We start from the raw sequence: 21760 nt of genomic DNA on the forward strand, positions 1-21760 counted from the left end.
AACAGCAAAACATTTCTGGATTTTTATATATATATACATATATATATTTATTTATTTATTAGGGGTGCAACGATTCACAAAATTCACGGTTCGATATTTTTTCGATACAAAAAAATGTTCATGCCTTTTTAATTTGTCATTTATTAAAATTATAAATATATATTTTAACTCAAAAGTACAAGATTTCAATTTTATGTTGCTGAAACAACAAAGTAATAAAAAAATTTATCTATCTGATCGACAAATCACTCATCTTTGGAAAAGAGAGTTTATTACAGAGAAATGGCTCTTTCCAAAATAAAAGCTATACTATACGCTTCTTCTGGGCTATATTCTCAGCAGCATATTAAACATATCAGGTCCCCATAAGGACAATCATGTGCTAACTCAGTGAATCTGCGTTCGACTACGCCTAGGCTGCACTGTCGAGCGCAGATCCACTGAGCGCTCAACACAGACAGCATCGTCAGAAGAAAAGTTGATAAAATAAATTAAAATTCTTGTATTGTTCGATACATATGCGTACCAAACCGAAAGCACTGTATCGAACGGTTCAATATCGATACGAGTATTGTTGCACCCCTAATATATATATATATATTCCTTACTTGGACTGACATTACAGAATGAAATGTCATTCATTTCATCTTCTCCTAATTTACATAATCCACACAGGTATCCATGTCTGCCAACTTCACAGAGTAGTGCAAGGATTCCTGTTTGGAACTCTGCAAGTAAACAACTCATGTTGCTGATAAGAATTCCTGATAAGTTTGCAATAACATACCGTTCAGGACTGTAGTTTTGCTTAATTTGAATATATATTTGTAATTTTGGCTTTCATGATATTTTAATGAAAGTATCTTTCTTTTAATTGTGTTCAAAATGAGTGTGCAGCACTTTTGCTTCCTCAAAAACAGTATAGCCTACAAAGAATTATTATTTATGTATTTATTGATTGTGTTCAGCTTAATTAACATCTTATAGTTAGATTATATTTTTATCGTATTTATCCAAGAATTAACTTTTTCTTAGGAGTCAATCAAGCATCTAATAAGAGTTTATTTTGTCTCCATGTAAACACCCACCAAGCAAGTTCTGTGTAGAATCTGCTGTTGTGGAGATCAGAGAAATATTTTACTGCTATTGTTCATGGTCATCATCATTATCATTGCATTAATAACATAATCTACAGCATTGATATTGTATTCAGATGTTTAAACATATTGGCACCCAATTAGCCTTTATTACAGGTGCAGTTATAACCACTTTAAACTGTTGAGTTAAATCTATAATCTTAAATGCTTTGGAATGCTTTTCATAATCTTAAATGTTTATATGTAGATTACATTGCATTATAAAAAAAGGCCTAACTCTGAGTACACTCTGTGCCAAAGTAGACAGGGATCGCAGGCTTTTGCAGAGCGTGCTTGTGAAAGTGAAACTAAAGCAGAGTCTAAGTGTAAGTTACTTTGAGGAGCTGTTGGGAGGATGCTACTCATTTATAGGTGAGAGGTTAATCATATTTTGCTTGTGACTGCAAAACTGTGCCTGCAAAAGAACAGTTTGTTGCAGAATGTGTGCCTGATGTTCCAGACGATAAGGCAGCATCCGGCAGCGACAGGAAGACACCTGGCATGGAGATGAGGCGATGTTGCTTTTTCAAACTGTGTTAAAAGTCATTGTGGTTTTGAAACTTATGCATGTGATGACCCATGAGGGGGCGTCATAAATTTCCCTGATGATATAAAAACAACTGATTGTGTATTGTTAGAGAGAGATCGATGCTGTCTGCGTACAGTGTTCATCTCCCACACGTGTGTTCATTAAAATCATCGTTTGACTTAACCCGGCCAGACCAGTGTTGTTATTTTGGATTTCCTCCTATATCCCTCCTCAGTATTTGAACCCTTAACACTGTTTTACATCCTTTACATTACCCACACCCTGTATCATAGTTGTATATAAAACAGACACATGTACGATAAAGCTGAAATTAAAACATCCAAGATCTTTTCCTACAGTTTGCTTTCCCAGTCAAATTGAACCATCTGAATTTTCAGTTTCACAGTCCCTCAGAGTCTTAGAATAATAATAATAAGAGTAAATCCTAACTATGTGAACTGATATGTATATTAAAATGTAAAATCTTTAAAAGCCAATGCCCTTTTTTCTTCTTTGATTACCTTTAATATTACCTTAAAAAAACAGAATAAAACAGCTTTCCACTGGAACCTATTTGTGAAAGCTGGTATGTAACTTGTAGCACTACGTAGTCTCTATATATGAAATCTTTGCAAAAATAAATTATTATAAATGCAGCAGGTCAAATCAGAACAGACTTTCCTGTCACTGCATCTACTCAAGTAATTTATTGTATTTATTTTATTTCATTTTATTCTTGTATACCGTGGCACATTTTTATGTTTATTTTATTTTGTTAATTTATGCGCTTGGATGACAATGAAACCTTGAACCTACTGTTCAACATTTGTTTTAAGTCAGTGTTTTTGACCACAAGTTGATGAAGCCTTCTAAATTTATTTCAACCTAGCATATTTGCCATTAACATGACTGTGGCTGAAAAGTAAAATGCCTACAGATTTTGACTTTCTTAAAAAGCTTTCGCATCACAAGTTCATACACCATAAACCTCACTACATCAGTAAACACATACATAATAAATTAAAAATTTAATTCAAATTTTAAAAAGAACACACACATCGGTCTCCTGTCTTTAGTATCTTTATTCTTATTATTTTGTGAAAGCTCATCAAAAAAACATTAATTTGAACTGTGGCTGATCTACGTGGGTTGGAGAATTTAACATCTTAGACAAAAAACTGCCTCAGCACTTGTTTATGACCTCTAAAATAGCCTATTAAATCAGGACTTCCCGAAAAAGAGCTAGGATGTGCCAAGATTTCTCCTGAAGCTCTTTGCATGCTGATGTCACAAACCTAAATCCAGACAGGAGACTTTGCATATAGTCAGGCTTCAATCTCTTCAGAGGAAATTACATGTATTTACTTTCATTCCAGTCGTCTAGTTCTACTTGCCTAAATATGATCATGAGATTTTAAGACAATATTATTTAATGATCAACAAAATACATATAAAGTGAAATGCAAAGAGAATTCTAATCAAACAGACCAATTCACGTATGTACCGCGGCACAGAGGTTCGGAAACACTGGGCTATAATACATACAAATCTAAAAAATATTTTAATGAGGGGCTACATAAATAATATTTTTGTCACCTCAGACACATCACAGCAAAAACTTTTTTGTGTGATTTTCAGACATTAAGCTTGTTATTGGATTGCATTTAAACATTGATTAATTGAGGTATTTTATTTCCCTTTATCTTGTTTTACTTCTCTCTTTTCTTTTTTTTTCTTTTCTTTTTTGTCTTTTTAATCGTGGTACTTTATTTGTGTAGACTTAGACTTCTTTTTTTTAACTCTTTTGTCTTCTCATTGATTTTTTTTTTATTTCATTGAACTATATTCTGCTTTTCAGTTATTTAATTTTTTTTTATTATTTTATCATTTTAAATTAAAATATCAGAGAAAGTTTAAAGGGTAAATTGATTTTTGCTGGAATGGCAAACAGCTGTGAATCAAAGAGTCCCAAAATACACATTTGTAAGATATTATTTTATCTTCGAAGTATATACTAACTATTGTGCTACTTTACATTAAATAAATGTAACATTACATTCAAAATACTAAATTGATTAAAATGCTAAACAAGGTTTTTGTTTTTCTACTTTATATACCCTAAATAAAGGACAAATCTAATAAATGGTTGCTGCATTCCAAAGAATCCCCTGTGCTGAAGTAATATGCCTGTTATCTTATTCATGTTGCTTGAGTGTGTGCAACTTATTTTACGATTTCTTACAATTTGATGAGAACAAGTCTTTTTTTCTTCTTTTATTTGTGTTCTAATTGTACTTCTTCATAAGCACAAAAAAGTAGAAATGTTCAAAAAAGAAAGACAAGAGAAAACAAGAGATAAGACAAAAAACAGCTCACATTGTGTTTATGTAACCAATACGTCTACTCACCAAAGAATGACTGAAGCAATATGGATAACAGCAGAGGACAATTTATTTAGGGTCTGATGCCGATTTACCATCGGTGTCCAGCACTTTAAAGGATTGATGGACTGGAGCACATATCCCTCAAAACATTCTATGTACAGCATATAATCTTTTTCAAAACCCTGACTATAGATCCCCTGACCTCCCTGAACTCTTGGTAAATGGGCATAACATTACAGCTAACAGTCTAAAAAAACTCCCAAATTAGGGAATTATTTACCAATGTTTTTTTCCCTTATAGATCCAATCCAAATTCCATCTCACATCTGTTCCTTGGTGATCAAAAGAAAGAGATCAGAAACAATTACCTAAAACTTCCCATTCCTCAAAGCTAAGGAGGTCCACTACAAAATCCTTTCTGGTATTTACCCTTCCAAAGAATTTCTCAGACGTCGCTTTGCTATTGATAGTAATTCTTGCTCTTTTTGTGATGGGGATATTGAATCAACAGAACATTTATTTTATAATTGTATATTCTGTAAAGCCCTGTGGAACGATGTGCACTACTGGCTCTTCCCAAAGATTCCAAATTTACTTGAATTTTCTAAAAATGATATTATCTTTGGTTCTCTAAGAAAAGAAAAGAAGCTTGAAAGTGTTCTAAATGTAATAATTATTATGGGCAAATTCTTCATTCACAAATGTCGTTTTCTGAAAACAAAGCTGTCCTTTTGTACTTTTCACAAAGAACTCTGCCTCTTCCTCTCATCTGTTAAATTTATTGACAAAAAACAAGCTCTGGTCCTGAATCATATGATTATTGAACTAGATCTGCTAGAAAACCCCTAAGGTATAACGTCTTTTTTTTTTTTTTTTTTTTGCTTGTTTGTTTGCTTTGATTCTGTTTGGGGTTTGTTTTTATTTATTTATTTGTTGTTGTTTGTACTTCCTGTTCATTATCTATCTTCTATATGTTGGAATTCAGCCTGTTCTGATAATATTTCATGTTGGGAAAATAGAATCTTTGTAGAGATTGCCATAATTGTTGTACATTTCTGTGCAATTAAAAAAAAAAAAAAAAACTTTCTAGACTTCTGTGGAACTCATCAGTTTTTTAAAGGGGTGTTATCTCTTGCACTTCACTGTTGTGACATATGATGAGAAAATGTGACATTATATCTAATCCTCATATTTCTTAGATTTTTTTGTTGCATTGTTCTAAAAAGTCAAAAAGTCCAGACGGTGGATTAAACGTTGACGTATTTTTGACTGTGACACATATCCTCCCTACTAGGGGTTGGCAGTGGTACGTTCCAGATGACAGCTCGTTCTGAGCTAGCCTTCATGCCTGAGCATCAGCATACTGTCGGAGCCACGGACAGTGTAGAGTTATTTGAAAACTCGGTGGTTTATTTGTGCCATTATCGTCTCGTTTGAAGCTAATATTGGCCAGAATGTCTGCTTTAAAGAAAGGAGACTTGTCACCAAGTGAAAAGGAGTTGTTTGAGGTTATTACTGCAGGTAAGCTGGCTAACGCTAATCCCTGAAAACACCATACAGCAGTTAGCTCTTGTTAGCTCTTTGGAGAAAATGTGACTGAATTAAATAACTGAACCGCAGTTAAAGCCGTGATGCATGTTTGCAGCTTCTTTATTAATAGCAGTTGACTTTAAAATTAGCTGTGTCAAAGCTTGTGAATAGCTGATGTTAGCTCAAAGCTAATCATTCAGGCTAAAATGTAGTCCCACCTCACTAATGCAAACTTGCAGGATAACATGAGTTTTAAACGTGATCTAAGTGGACCGAACTACATGGTAGATTAGAATGATTATGCAGTGTATAAGTTGGACTATGGCAGACTAATTTAGAAAAAAAAAATCTTAATTTAATATAGTTTAGTAGCTGTAAATCGTAGTGTTGTGTGTACTGAAATAATACTGAGGGGTTTTTTGTCTTTAGGAAACGTTCAAGAGGCCTCAAGGTTGCTGGGCTGTAAGGATGTTCGAGTCAACTGTTTGGATGAGGTAAAAGAGTATGTCTGATCGCAATATCGAGAAAACAAAACATGCACATGTAACAAAGCACGTTATCTGTCTCGTCTCTTTTACGTATTTAATCGAATGTTGACTTGCAATGATAATTTTTAGTTACGTTTAATTTATATTAACAGCGTATGCACTAATAATTCTTTTTTTGAGTACAGATACTAAATCTGGTGTCATAAATTGACAACTTACTGGACATTTTTCAAAAGCTCCTCTCTACCTCGTTTACAAGGGTCAGGGGGGCGGGGGCATCGATTTATATTATTTCTTGTGTCTTATCCTTGTGACAAAAATCGCATTCATCTCTAATTACGATATAATCATCAGGCCAAAAGGTTCAAATGGTAAAATAACTACATCTGAGACACCATCTGTGGTTTCATCTAAAAAGTAAGTCTTTTCATTTCAGGACTGCAGTGTATTTGTGGAGCACACATGATGAGCTATTTAAGACAAGGTCAAACACATGTGTTGCTGAATAAAAGGACAAATTATAAGTCACCACTCTGAAGGACTTTAGAGGACGTTTGTCCTGTCCACCTGTCAGAAGCAGATGGTTGTAGTTTGATGGTTTTTAACTTTACTGTACCTGTAGCAGATGGTGAAGGTAAGTACAGACAGATAATAAAAACAAGCATTTTAACTGTTTAGAAGCAATTGTAGTAACCTTTTTTTTTAATCTATTAGTTTTGAATTTTTTTCTGTAAATATTTCCTTATTTCTAATCTTTGCTTAAATGCAATAAATATCAGCAGCTTTTCTTAACTTTTTTGTCTTATCCACAGTATGGGATGACTCCTCTCATGCACGCCGCTTACAAGGGAAAAGCAGACATGTGCAAGTTGTTGCTTCAACACGGTGCAGATGTGAATTGTAATGAGCATGAGCATGGATACACAGCGCTGATGTTTGCTGGCCTGTCAGGTAAAACCTGTGTGTGCATGTTGGTTTTAATCGCTCCAGCAGCATCACTGAAGAATCAGTTGTTTCTTTATTAAGTGTTGTGACTTTCCTTCTTTTGTGCCTGCAGGAAAGACTGATATCACATGGATGATGCTGGACGCAGGGGCAGAAACAGACGTAGTTAACTCTGTCGGAAGGACTGCTGCACAGATGGCAGCTTTTGTTGGTACGTTTGGAGTAACGGTTAGCTTTTAGGTCTAGTGGTCTACACACAAAGACAAAAAGACAGAGACAAAACCTTTTTAGTCAGATTTTTTTTTCTTCTTTTTGCATTGGAAAAAAAACTAGAGATTGGCATTAGCTTCAGTTTTTTTTATGTATTTCTTTTTCTTAACATCCCTTACCTACCTACTTGACCTACATTAGATACAAATTATTGGAACTGACTGATCTTGGGTATGATCACTTTTTTTTGATTACATCACTTCATTTTTTGCTAGCTGGTACATTCCACCATCCGTGCCCTCCATACACACTGAAGAAATCTTAGAATTGCCTTTAGTATTTCCGTTTGACTGGTCATTTGTTGTACATGTGCTAAAACAAATGAACAAACTAATTTGTTCTCTCTTTAGGGCAACATGATTGTGTCACAGTGATCAACAACTTCTTCTCCCGTGCCAGACTGGATTACTACACTAAGCCTCAGGGTTTGGAGAAGGAACCCAAGCTACCACCCAAACTTGCTGGACCTTTGCATAAGGTCATCATGAGCACCAACCTGAACCCTGTCAAGGTAAAGCTTCCCTGGTTTCTAAAAGGTCATGATATAAAAATATATAATTGATGCAGCTATTGTTATTACCCACTGATACAGATTAAAGTGCTGTTGCAGTCTTTATTTATTCATTTGCAAATATTACTCTGATTTCTTCTGGTTATGGGCATTGTGCAGCAAACTTTCAAATACATTTTGTCACTGAGCAATGGGGTATAGTTAAAAACAGCCAGATACTGGTTTAGCTCTGATTGACTGGTCAACAGCAGGGATGTCCTGTGGTGCACTTGGAGCTATGAACGGAACTGAAAACAGATTTTTACATCACAGATTATGAGCAAAGACATGCAAACTGCATTTCTTTTACTAAGAAGAACCTCGGTGTTTGATTTGTTTTCCAGATGGTGATGCTGGTGAAGGAGAATCCTTTACTGGCGGAGGTGGAGGCGCTGGACAAATGTCGCCGGGTGATGGAGCTTATCTGTGAAAAGTGCATCAAGCAGCAGGACATGAACGAGGTGTTGGCCATGAAGATGCACTACATCAGCTGTGTGCTGGGAAAATGTGCCTCCTTCCTCAAAGACCGTGAGGACAAGCTAGACGGTCTCCTTAAGAGGTGTGTGACCTACAATAATCTAGTGTTTACTTTCTGTGCTTTTTGTGTGTGTTAAATAAATGTAATGATAGCACAGGTTAGAATGTGTTCTTAATTAATTTTTTTAATGCTTCTAAGCAGCTTTTCATGGTAGGGCATTTGTTTTTGTCAGTGTTGTGACCAATATGGAGCGTAACAACACTGATGGTGACAGAATTGTTGGTTATTCTACCCACTCTAAGGCTACGTTCACACTGCAGGTCTTAAAGCTCAATTCCGATTTTTTTGATCAAATCCGATTTTTTTGTCTGCTCGTTCACACTACAAATAAAATGCGACAGCAAACGCGCTCTAGTGTGAACGCTCAAAGCGGCCCGCATGCGCAAAAGAAGACGTCACACACAACGCGCTCTGTTTAGACCCAGAGCAAACTGTATTGTTTGACTGCTGGCCCTTAATATAAAGACTTCGGACTTCATGTTTCCCAATTTTTGCTTTAAGTTATTTTGTTATTTACATAATAATGTAGATAACCTAATAATGATCCTTATTGCTGTTTTAGAGGAGCGGTGCTTCAAAGGATAGTTGCAGATTTCTGTCAGAATCTGCAGGTTATGCAGTACAAATAAAATGTTCACGTTTCTCCAACGTTGTCTTCCCAGCAGTCTCACCGGATGGCCAGGAAGCATTCGCAATTTCTTCTCGGGCGCTTCTCCGGCGCTGATAATTGGCGTCTGTCTTGTGTCAGTGACATAAAAGACGGATTTAATGCGACATGACCGTTCACACAGCAGTCGCTTTCTGAAACATCGGATATGTATCAGATTCAGTACCACATACGAAAGTGACCCAGATTGGATTTGAAAATATCGGATTTGTGCCGTTCACACTGTCACACCATGATCGGATATGGGTCGCATAGGGTCAAAAAAATCAGATTTGATGCGCTTTCGCCTGCAGTGTGAACGTAGCCTAACACTCAAGCCTGATCCTGAGTGGAGCTATGTCTGTTAAAACCAAAAATTCCAAAATGCAGTGAATTTTATTATTTTAAGTTATTTTTGAGATGACATCCACTGTACAGTTATAAATGCCTCTAATCCTTGTTTTCCAGCTTGCTGAAGGGTCGGGACTCTGATGGTTTCCCCGTGTATCAAGAGAAGTTTATCAGAGAATGCATTCGCAAATTCCCATATTGTGATGCTACTCTGCTGCAGCAGCTGGTGCGGAGTATCGCTCCTGTAGAGATTGTGAGTTTGCAAATCCAACTCACTGGAAAGCTAAATGGATCAAAAGGCTAAATTAAGCAATGTGTATCTTTTCATGAAAAAAAAAAAAAAAGTCAGAACTTTGTTTTGAATAGGTTTCATTCAAGCTTAATGTATTTTGTAATTAGCTGTGTGTGGTGGTTGATTTGTGTCTTTCTTTCTAACATCATTGCAGGGTAACGACCCCACAGCTCTGTCAGTGCTGACTCAGGCCATCACCGGTCAGGTCGGCTTCATGGACGCAGAGTTCTGCACGACCTGTGGAGAGAAAGGAGCCGAGAAGAGATGCTCCATCTGTAAAATGGTGAGCGTCAGAGCTACAACAGATTGTCGGTTTTACCTCAACAATGAAGCCTGTTGTTGTTTCTTTGTTTTAATTTGATGTGAAATTTTTAATTATGACCTTTTCTGAGAGTCCTTTCTTTAACTGACTGCTTGGATTGTTTACCTTTTTTGACATAAACGGTGTACAAATAAAGTTGTTGTTTTTTTTTTCTCACCAGGTGATCTACTGTGGCCAAGCTTGCCAAAAGATGCACTGGTTCACCCACAAGAAAGTTTGCAAGAAGCTCCAAGAGCAGAGAGAGAAACAAGAAGCAGAAGCAGCCAAACTGAGGATGCAACAGAACAAAGGTATTTTCTTCATTAGAAAGCTAAAATAAGTCACACAAAATAGTAACGCAAACATTTGTCCCACAGAAGCTACTAAATGTAGCTTCTGTGTTAAATGTTACAAAATGTGTGTAATGACAGCGTTCTATTAAAGTAGAATCAGTTCCATTTTAAGGTCATTTTAGCATCAATATCTGACTTTTTACTTAAAATCGTCTGCTTCAGGATCAGTGTGAATAGAGCCATCATGTTTCAATATTTTTCTTTAAATTTCACTTTTGAGAAAACCCTTAAAAGCTCTAATTTTCTGCTTATGGATTTACAACAAAAAATATTTTCAAATTTTAAAAAAAATTATGCTTTTCTTTTTACATTCTTAAAAAAAGAAAATTTAAAAAAGGGAGGCATACAAAATAACATCACTAATTAAGAGCTCATTTGAATTTTCTCCCATATTTAAATAAACTCACAGTAAAAGCATGCTGTGAAAGACTATATTAAAATATGATCAGTTTAATATAGAATTTTAACTGACGGTCATCAAGAGTTGATCAGGGATAAAACACAAAGCTGCATGTGATTAAAATAGGTTTGAATGACTTGTCTTGTTTGTCTTTCAGAGGAGAGTAAAGCTGTGCAGGATGCCACAGACTCCATGCAGGAGCTTTCAGTAGACACTAGCAGTGAGGTCACCCCTTCAAACACTGCAGCAGAAACGGTAACATCAGACCCTGCAAGCACCCCAGCTGCTGGCAACTGATGAACATCTGACAGTTGAAGACAATGACCATCTTCTCTAGGGTCTATCCACACACCACAGATAGAGAGCAAACTGGCCATAAGAATAAACGCCAGATAAAGACTCGAAGAAGGACTCATATTTATTAACAATCTAAGACTCTCACCATAACGGCAAGACACATCCGAGGAATGCCACAGTCTTTGTGTCCTTTTTCTAAGTTAACTTTTCATATGGAATTGTTATAATATCTGAATGTGAACACTGCATAGGCTAAAGTGTTTTTGGTAGACGTCACTGGGAGGGATTCGTAATGGCTCACATCCATTATGGAAAGCAATTCTGCCTTAAACTGTAGCAAACTGTGGGAATGAAGTAACCAATCAGAGTTGTTTCTTTGCAGTTATTTGATGTATTTCTGGGACGTCTTTTATACTGAAAACATTATGGGAGCTGTGAGTGAAAGGCATGGCTGAAAAATGTTGACCAAAAATGTATATTTTTAAATATAAATGCCATCAGTTTATTTTTCGTGAATGATGAGATGTGACTTTAATTCTCAGGATTTTCCAAATTCCGACTAAATGGAAACATTTACTCCAGCATCCACTGTTGAACAAGGACATCATGTCAGGATGGCAAGTGTCAGTTTGTCTTGAAAGATCTCACTGTTTTAGTTTTGATGTTCTTTCATTTGTTGTGCACCATGAATTATTAGAGAAGCTGAAGTCAAAATATCAAGTTCAATAAGGCTGTGATTGTTCTGAGAGCTGGTGACTTCAAATACATTAAACAGAGACCAACTTCACTGAAATATGCTGTAGATTCTCATTTTTTAAGTGTATTTATTTATGTTTGTTCACTCACTCCTGAAATTATCAGGGTGTGTTTAGTGCAATCGATAGCATGTAAATCCTGTGAAACACACTTGCCCCTGATCACAAATCATCACAAACTGCACATTACTTTTGTGTTTCCAGCTGTGCTCGATGTGCCCTATTGATTTGTTTCGAGTCTTCCTGAGGCCTTGACAAACATATTCAGCATAGCTTTCCTTTATTGTTCAAAATGCCAATTAACACTTTAAACTTTTACCTATAAACATTAAAAGTTACCAAGATGCATTCTGGGACTTGACACCTTTTCATAGTTTAGTAAAGCCGTGGAAAATCATTTTGGCATAAGCATAAATGTCAGCGATGGACGAGGAGGCAGAGCGGTTCTGCTAATCAGAAGGTGTTTCGATTTATCCAGTATGCATGCCAAAGTGTCCTTGAGCAAGATACTAAAACTCAAATTCCCCCTAATGCATGGATCTAGGTATGAGTCCATGATGGGGTAAAGACATTCAAGGAATAGAATAATGAGCTGTATTGATGTGCAAATTTGTGAACGGGTGAATTTGAGAAGTTCTTTGAGTGCTGCTATTATTTATCAAGTGTATTACTTTGAGTTTTTTTGGTCAGAATAAAGTGGAAATATGTATTTATGATATATTCTGAGTGATAACTGGACTATAAATCACTTTTTATTCTGTAATTGTTAGCTTTAACTTTGCTAATTAGGACCAAGCATGAAAACATCAAGTATATATGTGACTCACATTGTTTGTGCTGCTGTAACTTTACTGTATGGTTTCCATTGGTGGTATTTAACATCCAGAAGTGACGCATGTGAAAGAGCATGGAAATATCTTTTACAAGGAATCTGTAGTTCCGAGTATGTTGTCCAGGAAAGAACTGGTTAAAATGCGACGCTTCCTACTGATTTGAAATCAAGTCTGAGTATATCCTGTTCAGCAGACATAAACCACATTCTCCTGTCCATTAACCCATTAAACTCTCTTGTTTAGTGCACACTTAAGATGACTGTACAAACTGTTACTGCCAGTTTGCATCTATCATTTCATTTTGCATTTTATTCTGTTTGACATTTGTTTTAATTTCTTTTCATCTCTGGGGTCATCTGTGGCTCACTTTGTGTCAAATAACATTTTGACACAAAGTGATTTACTTTTACTTCCTGTGATTGTTATTGGTCTTGGGGGAAATCTTCAGTTGTAGCTCTTTTTTTTGTCTCAATCCTTCACTGTTTTGGTTTACTGGTACTTTAGGCTATTCAAATTTACGTTTGCAGTGCACCTTTTGCTCTATTTTGAACATATCACAGAAATAATGAGAATGGAGGAGAAACTTTGCACTGTGTAATGACTGAACTTGCATAGGAAGTTAGGAAGCTATCACTGGCATCTTCCAAAAGCCACAGACTGGAGGATGCGGTGACAATCCTGACTGTAAATCTGGAACGACGTCTTCCTCTCTGCTGGCTCCACTTCTAATAACACAACAGAGACAGTTCCTGTGTTTGTAATGACAAACCGCGTGTCTGATATGTCAGAACATTTCAACATCTTTACCTTTTCCATCTAAGATCTGGAGTGAGGGCAGGCGATGGATTACATGTTGGCGATAGCCAAGTTCATGAGAGATGGGATTGAGGAAAAAAGCTGCATTTTAAAATACACAGTATAGTCAAACATCCACATTTGCAAATGGATCTTTAAAGCATGAACAGAATTTCTCAGGCCAGGTTGTTGATCGGTGATGGGTGTGGTTGATGGTTCAGGACTCACTGGCATTTTGGAGCTGCTGCATCCTCCTGAGCTCGTGCATTGTGTCCTCCAACCCTCTGATCAAGTTGTTGTGAAGAAACAGGATTTGCAGGCAGGTCAGATGACTTAGAGCACCTGTGTGGGAGAGAAAGTTTTAAAAAGTCATGACTACATATGTCTTCTTTTCTAGAACTTTTTCTTCAGGTCCCTACAGCATATCTATATGCACAAATGTGCATGTCGAGGTGAAAAATTACTTTTAATAATTAAAAATAATTTAAGCATTAATTCCAGCACATTAGAGTAAAATGTTTTTTTCACCACTTTATATTCATCTGATTTGTGTAGTAACTTTAAAAAAAAAAAATCAAATAACTAATCTAAAAATACACAAGTAAGTATATATGAAAGAAAATAAATTGTTAAATGTTAAATCATTAAAAAGATGGGACTGTGTTATAACAGAGGAAACTATGTATTATTTCAAAATAAAAGTACAAAAGTGTTTGCCACAAATGTGTTGTAGCCTCCCCCAGTATTTCAGGGAGTTTCAGAATTTAGTTTAATAAGGACCTTATATACATGATTTTTTCTTGTAATTCAGGTGATGCTCTTTCTTAAAAGAAAGACTGCAGCACTTGTTTCAACACCTAAAAATTAAAGTACCTAACTAAATATGTTGCAAACTGTGAGTAAAAATAGAAAAATATATTATACGCATATTTTAAAAAAAATCTACCATTAGACTTTCTTTTGACCCAGTAAAAATTACGAGTTTGTGTTTCTTTTTGTTGTTGTTGTTGTTTTTTGTTTGTCTCTTTTTTCATTCAGGGGAGAATGAGAGGTTAACCTGAGACAGACTTGATGTTGTTATTTTGAAGGTAAAGCTCAGTCAAGCAACAGTTGACGGAACGGCAGCTCAGCTCTCTAATCTGTAAGAATTAGAGAGAAATAAATTTAATCGTCTGTTCCATCCTGTATGCAAAAAAAAAAGCTGTAAGTAGATTACCTTGTTGTTGTTCAGCCACAACGTCCTCAGAAAGTGAAATCTTGATAAATCAGGAACACTGGTGAGTTTTCTGTTTAACACAATACAAACCGTCTAAATAATCTCTGGAAATTTTTCCTCTGTAAGTTAAAGATATACATATATTTTAGAAAAGTAAATGCTTTTCTTACTTTGTGGCAAGGCTGAGTTGACAAACATCGCAGTCCCTTCTTATTCCACGCTTCTGGAGAGAGTCTTCGATGACCTGTGGGTAGTAGGAAAAGGAAAAAAAGGGGTAAAACATACATTCATGGCTGTGAAATGGTTGTGAGTGGTGTTGAGGTTAAAGCCGATTCACCTTGCCCACCTCCATCTTCTGCTATATTTCCTGACCAAGGCACACCTGTTGCCAGGATACACCTGTTGCCAGGATACACCTGTTGAAATCACAACAAACACAAAAGTTGCTCTTCTATTTCAAAAAAAATATGTGATTGTGATATGTGATGTTGTTGGTTTTTCTCTCATAGGGCTGTGGGAGATTTACGCACTTTTTGTTCATTTTTGCACAGGTTAAAGAGTTTATGTTTGTAACATCTGCAGGACAGCCAGAGATCCAGCAGAGGGCAATGCTTCACCAGACCTGAGTGGCAAAGTCAGTAGAATTCATTTAGGTTAACACAGTACATGCAGCAACCTAAATGATTAGTCAGATTTTTCTATTATCGCCAGCTGCATTTCAGCCACTTAGTGCAGTGATTCACATTTAAGTAACAACAGTTTAAGTCTCCATATGTGGAAAGTCATGTTTAAAGTACTTTTTTCCCATTTACTTTATCTGAAATTTGACTGTTTGTTTTTATTAACGTGCTTGCATGAACTATGTGTGCAACAAGGATGGCTTTTTGACCCCAGATACTATGTTTAGTGTCTGTTAGTCATAAGTAGAAACTGTCTCTTATGCTCTCAGACAGTTAACTGTTATTTAATGTGACTGGGCATGAAACAGAGCACTAAAACCCATTTGTGAAACTGACAAAGGGAAAATTTGCTAAGTTACTTGTTCTACATTTCTTTCTTTGTCATGGCTCACTCGTCTTCACATTGTTGGAAATAGTTTTACTTGCATAAATGTAAAATCAGGCTACACTGTTACATCTTCAACATTACATAAATATTTTAAATAGAAAATATGTCTATGTAAAGTTTTAATAATCATTTTCATTTACAAATATTTACATTATTATTTTATTTAAGCCCTTCATAGACTTCCATACATAAAACTGAAATTATGGCTCTTGAGGAACTTGTGTTTGGTCATATCTATTCTCAATCTAATCTTAATTGACTTAATCGCTTTTGATTAATCAAAGTACTGATATACTGTAAATAGCCTCAGCTTGCGGTCAATTTGATGGGTGTTCAATCACATTTCATAATCTTCTTTATCAGCTGGAACAGGCTGATTGTAAAGTGGTTGCATAAAAATGAAAACTGTCAGTGGGAAGCATGATGATGACAAGAGTGATACCACTCCCCCTCTTTTGTTTGTATTATACATACAGAAGCTGACTAGCTTTGTTTACCACAAATGCTTGAAATGCAAAAACAGCTTGTTATAAATGGTAACTTAAGACAGCTAGCAGCATTTCTAAAACTCACAAATAACAACACATTTATTTGCCTTACATTGGCGTTTTCTACCTTTCCTTTTCACTATAACATTTCAAAAGTGTAAAAAGCAAACTGGCTAAACTCTGTATTGGATTCCACTATGACACCATGAAATCTTGTTGTTCTAAGCACCTCGGAGGACCTGCCAGTGTTCCTCCATAAATTTCGTTTGTCACATTCTCTTTTATCTTTTTGTGTAATCCGGGATTATGATGTTGAAATTTAGGGCTGGATCAGGTGACCCTGAATCCTCCGTTAGTTACACTGCATTAGGCCTAGGCTGCTGGGAGTTCCCATGATGGACTGAGTGCTCACTCAACTCTTTTCATTTCAACATCATTTCATTTAATCATTAGTTATTATTCATCTCTTGCCGTCTTCCAAAGTGTGTGTTTTATGCTGTCTTCCCAGCCGGTCATGGCAGATGACTGCCCCTCCCTGAGCCTGGGTCTTCCGGTTGTTTCTTCCTTTTGAAAGGGAATTTTTTTCTTCCCAGTGTCGCCAAGTGCTTGCTAATAATAACAGTGTAAATACCAGACAGGTAAACTCGGGAGAGAACAGCAGTGACTGAGACACCAGCCACGTTTTGTTCAGCTTCTGCTGAGAACTTTTCCAAACTGTGTTGCCACATTGACCCTTCCTTCTTGGCTTTGTTCCAGGTGTTGTGCATACCTTTTGTACCCCTCCGGTTGCCCTCGCCTCACCTCTCATTACTGCATACGGGCACTTCCTGGTCATGCACACACTCCTGCTTGTCAATATGCTGTTAACCCGGCCACCTTTCATTTCCCATGAGGGTTGGGGGAAGCGTGTTCCTGCTGCTGAGTTAGAGCGTGTGCAGAGAGGGAGTCGCTCTCACCTTTTTTTTTTCTTTTATATGGTGAGGACACAAAAGGTAGAGCCTATCATGTTTACCCTTCGGCTTTCACCCACTCCCATAAGAAGCTCAGAGGGGCGTCAAAGTGTAAATAGTCCTCTGAGAAGAGTTGGCCACGTTGTCCTTTATTTTCTCTCGGAAGTAGAGTGAATGAGCCCCCGGTGTTCCTGTTTGAGGAAAAACAAAAGAGAGAGGAAACAATAACAGAAGCTCAGTGTCAAGCTTAATGACAGAAACCAATCATCTGCGGAAGGGATAGAAAGGAATTACATTTATGCAGGTGTGGTACTACACTGCAAAAACACCACTTATGAATGAAGCTTCCAATTTAATGTCCATCTCCAAAGTCATATTAATCTGTCTTGAGAATTGTATGTAGTCAGTAGCATTGATCATGTTAGAAAATCCTGAAAGGTGTTGAGCAGGCCAGTCAACGTCTTTCTCACAAACTGGGAAAACCATTTCATTATGAACGTTTCTTTCTCTCCTGCACAATTAAATTTTTCTTTTCACTCAAACTTTTTTCTTACTTTCCTCCCTTATTTTGTCTTGTTTCTTTCCTTCATTGTTTTCTCCTTTTATCTTTCCCATTTCTATTTTTCCTTACTTTACTTAATTTGTTTTTCTCAAGTCTCTTGATATTCGTTTCATCCTGCTAATGTTGTTTCTATTTGTTTTTCCTTCTTAATTTCCCTTTTCCTTTCCATTTTATCGTTCTTCTTTCTCTTTCCCTTTTGTTTCTGCCTTTCTGCCTTCTTACATTCTTTAATTTGCCCATCCTAACCCACTTCTTTCCTAAATTTTTGACAATTCTTATTAATTTTTAAACAAATTTGGAAAATTTTGATTTTTAACATCGTAGTCCATCTGAGTATTTCTTCCATCTCACTCAGCAGAAGAATGACATCCTCAGGCTGTCTCTCCTGAAAAGGGAGACCAGCCCTAAAAAGTGTTTGTGTTATAATAAAAGCAAACAGGTAAGAGATCTTGCATATCAACTTTCATTCACATGAGCAACAATTAGTGCCTGTGCATGACACCGCTTTTCATATCTGTAAGACAAGCCTGGATTGAGTGTTCCCCACAAAAGTAATTATATCTCTTGTTGTTTTGTACAGCGAACATACAAAGACTCCAGTTAGTCTGGGCACTTGAATCATTAGACGTGTAACTGACAGGAACTGAGGGGTCGGCAGAGGGAGGATACAGCAAATTACCCACACACAGTATCAGCTTTCATCACTGAATTCAAGGCAAGTCCCAACGTGGAGTATGTCTAATGTGACAAACTGAGCAGGAGGTACAGCTTAACCCGGTGTCTTTAACCGTCAGCCTTGCAGACGTTTGCAGTTAATTTTCTAGTATCACTACTGAAGACGAGCACTTTCATCTGCACTTATAATTATCAGGTTTAGTCATGAGTGATGCATTTTTTTCCTTTTTTAAAAAAACTTTCTGCGATTGGTCTGGAACACAGAAAGTCAGAGAGGTTAGATTTTTCTTTTATTTTGAAGAACATGCTGTAAAATTGTTCATAGTTCAGTCATATTTACCTTTATTTAGAGTCAAAGAGCATATTATTATAATTAATCCATTATTTTCATTTCCAGCTCAACTCTATTTTTATTCTTGGACTTCATTAGACGAGCATGAGTCACCATTCTTATGTAGCTTATACTGAATGTTGGTTCAGTCCTTAAGTTCATGCACAGTTTGAAGCCAGCTGTTTTAGCTCATGTTTTTTTAAGCCCACCGTTCCTTTAAGCCTGCTTTGGCTACTCCTCACAAAAAAGAAGGTTTGAACAGCAGGTGGGTGAGGCTGTGTGCCTGAGGTTATCATATAAGGGACATCCACTCTTTGACATGATAAATAGCCAAGAGCAATTTTTTTTTAGGGTAAAACTGAGAGTTTAGAGCAGTTTGAATCTCGAGATTCTGGCTCACAGGGACTCTGCACATACACAGACCTCATTATTATGAGGTCCACTTTATAGACTCTACCTATTCTGGACAGAGTATATATTTTTCAGCCGCATGCAGTTTGGATTTGTCTCATGTTTTAAATTTCACTGTAATTTAGGAAATCAAATTCACACGCACATGGATAGATGGATGGATGCCACATTGTGAATTATACTGACTTTGCTTTGCTGACTCCTGCTTCTCTCGTGCCACCATTAAGTTCACAATTGAGGTTGTATGAGTGCCATGAAATAGCATGGAGATGGTGTGATGGTTTGCACTGTTGCCTCACAGCAAGAAGGTTCTGGGTTCAAATCCAGACTGAGCCTTTATGTGTGGAGCCTGGCCAGCCTGTGTTACCTCCAGTTATTTGAACTTCCTCCTTGTATAAAGACATGTAGGTTGAGTAAATCAGTGACCCTAAATTTGCTCTAGGTGTGAATGGTTATCTGTCTCTATGTGAAGGTGGTATACCGTGCAACTTGCCCTATGACAGCTGGGACAGGCTCCAGCTTTCCTGCAACCCTCATTTAATATGCAGAGGCGAACAGATTTAGCACAGACATTTATGATCTTCCCAGGATGAGCCTAAAATTTGATGACCCTAAAACTTTCGCTGTAGTACCATGTGATCAGGTATAATTATTAATTTGTCAAATCAGTAATGATGTTTATAAGCTAATATTTACATTGCCATTGTGTTCACTTGTAATCATCACATTTAGGAGTAATTAGCAACTTTGAGGAAATCACAGGCCATCTTCCCATGAACCTCTACCAAAGAGTCTTTTCATGACTAGATGAGCTGCGCCCTGCTGGCGCAGTTGGAATCAACTGGAATCCACCATTTATGTGTTTGTGTTGAAAACACAGACGTTCCTGAGCCTCCCATAGCTACTATCAAAACTGTTGCTTTTTCTCTTCTTCCATCCTTATACAGACCACTTCGTGTAAGGTACTTTTTTGTACTTGGTAAGAATCAGCAGGTTTGGCCTGAAGTGAAGTCCCGATGGCTTTAGCAGATATCACTTACATTGGGAAGAGGCTCTGCACTGAAGAAATCCACCACTTTCCAAAGAGCTTGGGAAAGCCAATATCAGCTGCCATGACCGCAGTAATGGCACCATATTGGGAGCTGAAAGTTGACCTGGAGAAGCAATTACAGTCAAAGTTGGTAAAACAACTTCAAGGTCAGACATGGCGCTCATTTGTTTCATGAGGAGGATTGTTGTTAATGAGCCAGCCATCCACAGGGGCCAGCAGGCAGGGGCTGTTAAGCTGGGCAGTGTGGTGGCAGAGGTTTTGGTTGGTTCTGGGGAGCCATGAAGCTTCCCAAACACTGTGTGATGATAAAAGATCTGGAACAACCAATGACCCCAGGAAGCACCATATAAGCTGTACAGGTGCATTAAGAGTTTCATGAATTATTTCTACATCTTTTTCAGCTGACATAAAAAAAAAAGCCTCAGACTTTAAGGTATAAGACTTTCACCCAACAAGGACCATTGCTGCCGATTGCTTTCCAGGATGCATTTCCGCCAACATAAGCAATTACTAACGGTACACTATTTATATGTGTTTTAGAACTTATGTAATGATGCTCACACTTAAGCGCATTTAACCAATTTGGGTTTTCACTGCTCTGTTATGTTGTATATCCAGTGCAGGTCTGGAATATTTTAATATTTGTGTTGCTGAGAAATTATTATCTAGTAAATAATATTTAATTAGAGCAAACAGAAATCAGTCATGGTATTCAGAGTTGAAGTAATCTGGAATAAAATGCAACCACTGATTTAGAAACTATAACTGTACGAATAAGCAGCAAATAATTGACTTTGATTGGTCAAAAATGTTTATTTAAATCAATACTTTGTCCTCCTCTTTGGACTTAAAGTGGCCCATACACCTTTAAAGTGGCCCATACACCTTTTTAAGCACCTTATGCCCCTTCATGCCACTTAAAGGATACACTGATACAAACCAGCTTTGCTTTTTTATAATATCAACAGCAGGAGTCACTAAAAGCTAATCTGTTTATTATGGGAACCCAGTAGCAGTCAGTCTTATTGTATGACACCTCAGTGAAACTATTACTTCAAAACACTGGCACACAATAGAGCCCTTTTTCTTTTTTCTTAAGCAGAGGAACAAATCTGATTTAAGAACGTTTTGGAAGTCAGAATCATTCCTGATCTCTAATAAAAAAGGACTGACTACTCAGCTGCCTTTTCTCGAGAATGGAAAAGTTTTATATGATTTATCTGTTTTGACTTATTCTCTGTATTTAAGCTGTATAGCTAAACTATTGCATTCAGCTAACTCAAATTCAGACAAAAAGCTGCAATGGACTTCCAATCTAATCAGCATTTCTTGGCTTTTCTGCCCTCCTGTAGCAGATTAAATTAAAGGTTAAGCTCTCTGATATTTGATTTTGGTACGCCGTCTCCAAAGAATACATGCAAACTTGTAATCTTGTTTCCATTCACTTGATTCTGGTATGACAAATGAGATTATAAAGAATTATTCTGAATCATGATGAAATTTCTTTAATGAAATCCCAAAGATAGTTTTACCCACACTGTGCCTGTAATTGCTGTTCTTATTTGGCTGAGTCAGAAATTAGTTTTTATGCCGATAAAGGTCAGAGCTGTGGAAA

The 21760-nt window shown here is 36.8% G+C and overlaps 2 protein-coding genes across 4 annotated transcripts; one reads left to right on the forward strand and one right to left on the reverse strand.

Moving 5' to 3' along the window:
• The first annotated feature begins 5329 nt into the window (after window positions 1-5329).
• On the forward strand, window positions 5330-11803 carry ankmy2a (ankyrin repeat and MYND domain containing 2a). Its single transcript, XM_026185590.1, has 10 exons — window positions 5330-5570; window positions 6009-6073; window positions 6880-7018; window positions 7125-7223; window positions 7633-7793; window positions 8177-8391; window positions 9485-9620; window positions 9814-9942; window positions 10142-10271; window positions 10871-11803. Exons 1-10 carry the CDS (start codon window positions 5504-5506, stop codon window positions 11008-11010), a joined length of 1281 nt encoding a protein of 426 aa, XP_026041375.1. The 5' UTR covers window positions 5330-5503; the 3' UTR covers window positions 11011-11803.
• A 1374-nt stretch (window positions 11804-13177) lies between these two features.
• lrrc72 (leucine rich repeat containing 72) lies at window positions 13178-15230 on the reverse strand. 3 transcript variants are annotated; one of them, XM_026185593.1, is made up of 7 exons: window positions 14947-15230; window positions 14780-14853; window positions 14610-14679; window positions 14451-14532; window positions 13622-13735; window positions 13406-13421; window positions 13178-13323 (listed from the first exon to the last, which is right to left on the reverse strand). In XM_026185593.1, the coding sequence occupies exons 1-7, from the start codon at window positions 14959-14961 to the stop codon at window positions 13218-13220; spliced, it is 477 nt and encodes a 158-aa protein (XP_026041378.1). In that variant the 5' UTR covers window positions 14962-15230; the 3' UTR covers window positions 13178-13217. The 3 variants fall into 3 exon arrangements, with proteins under 3 accessions (XP_026041378.1, XP_026041376.1, XP_026041377.1); XM_026185591.1 differs by having other exon boundaries at window positions 13406-13495; window positions 14947-15027; XM_026185592.1 differs by having other exon boundaries at window positions 13406-13495; window positions 14956-15026.
• Between the last annotated feature and the right edge of the window lie 6530 nt (window positions 15231-21760).

This window comes from Astatotilapia calliptera, chromosome 11, assembly GCF_900246225.1.
Source record: "Astatotilapia calliptera chromosome 11, fAstCal1.2, whole genome shotgun sequence".
NCBI lineage: Eukaryota > Metazoa > Chordata > Actinopteri > Cichliformes > Cichlidae > Astatotilapia > Astatotilapia calliptera.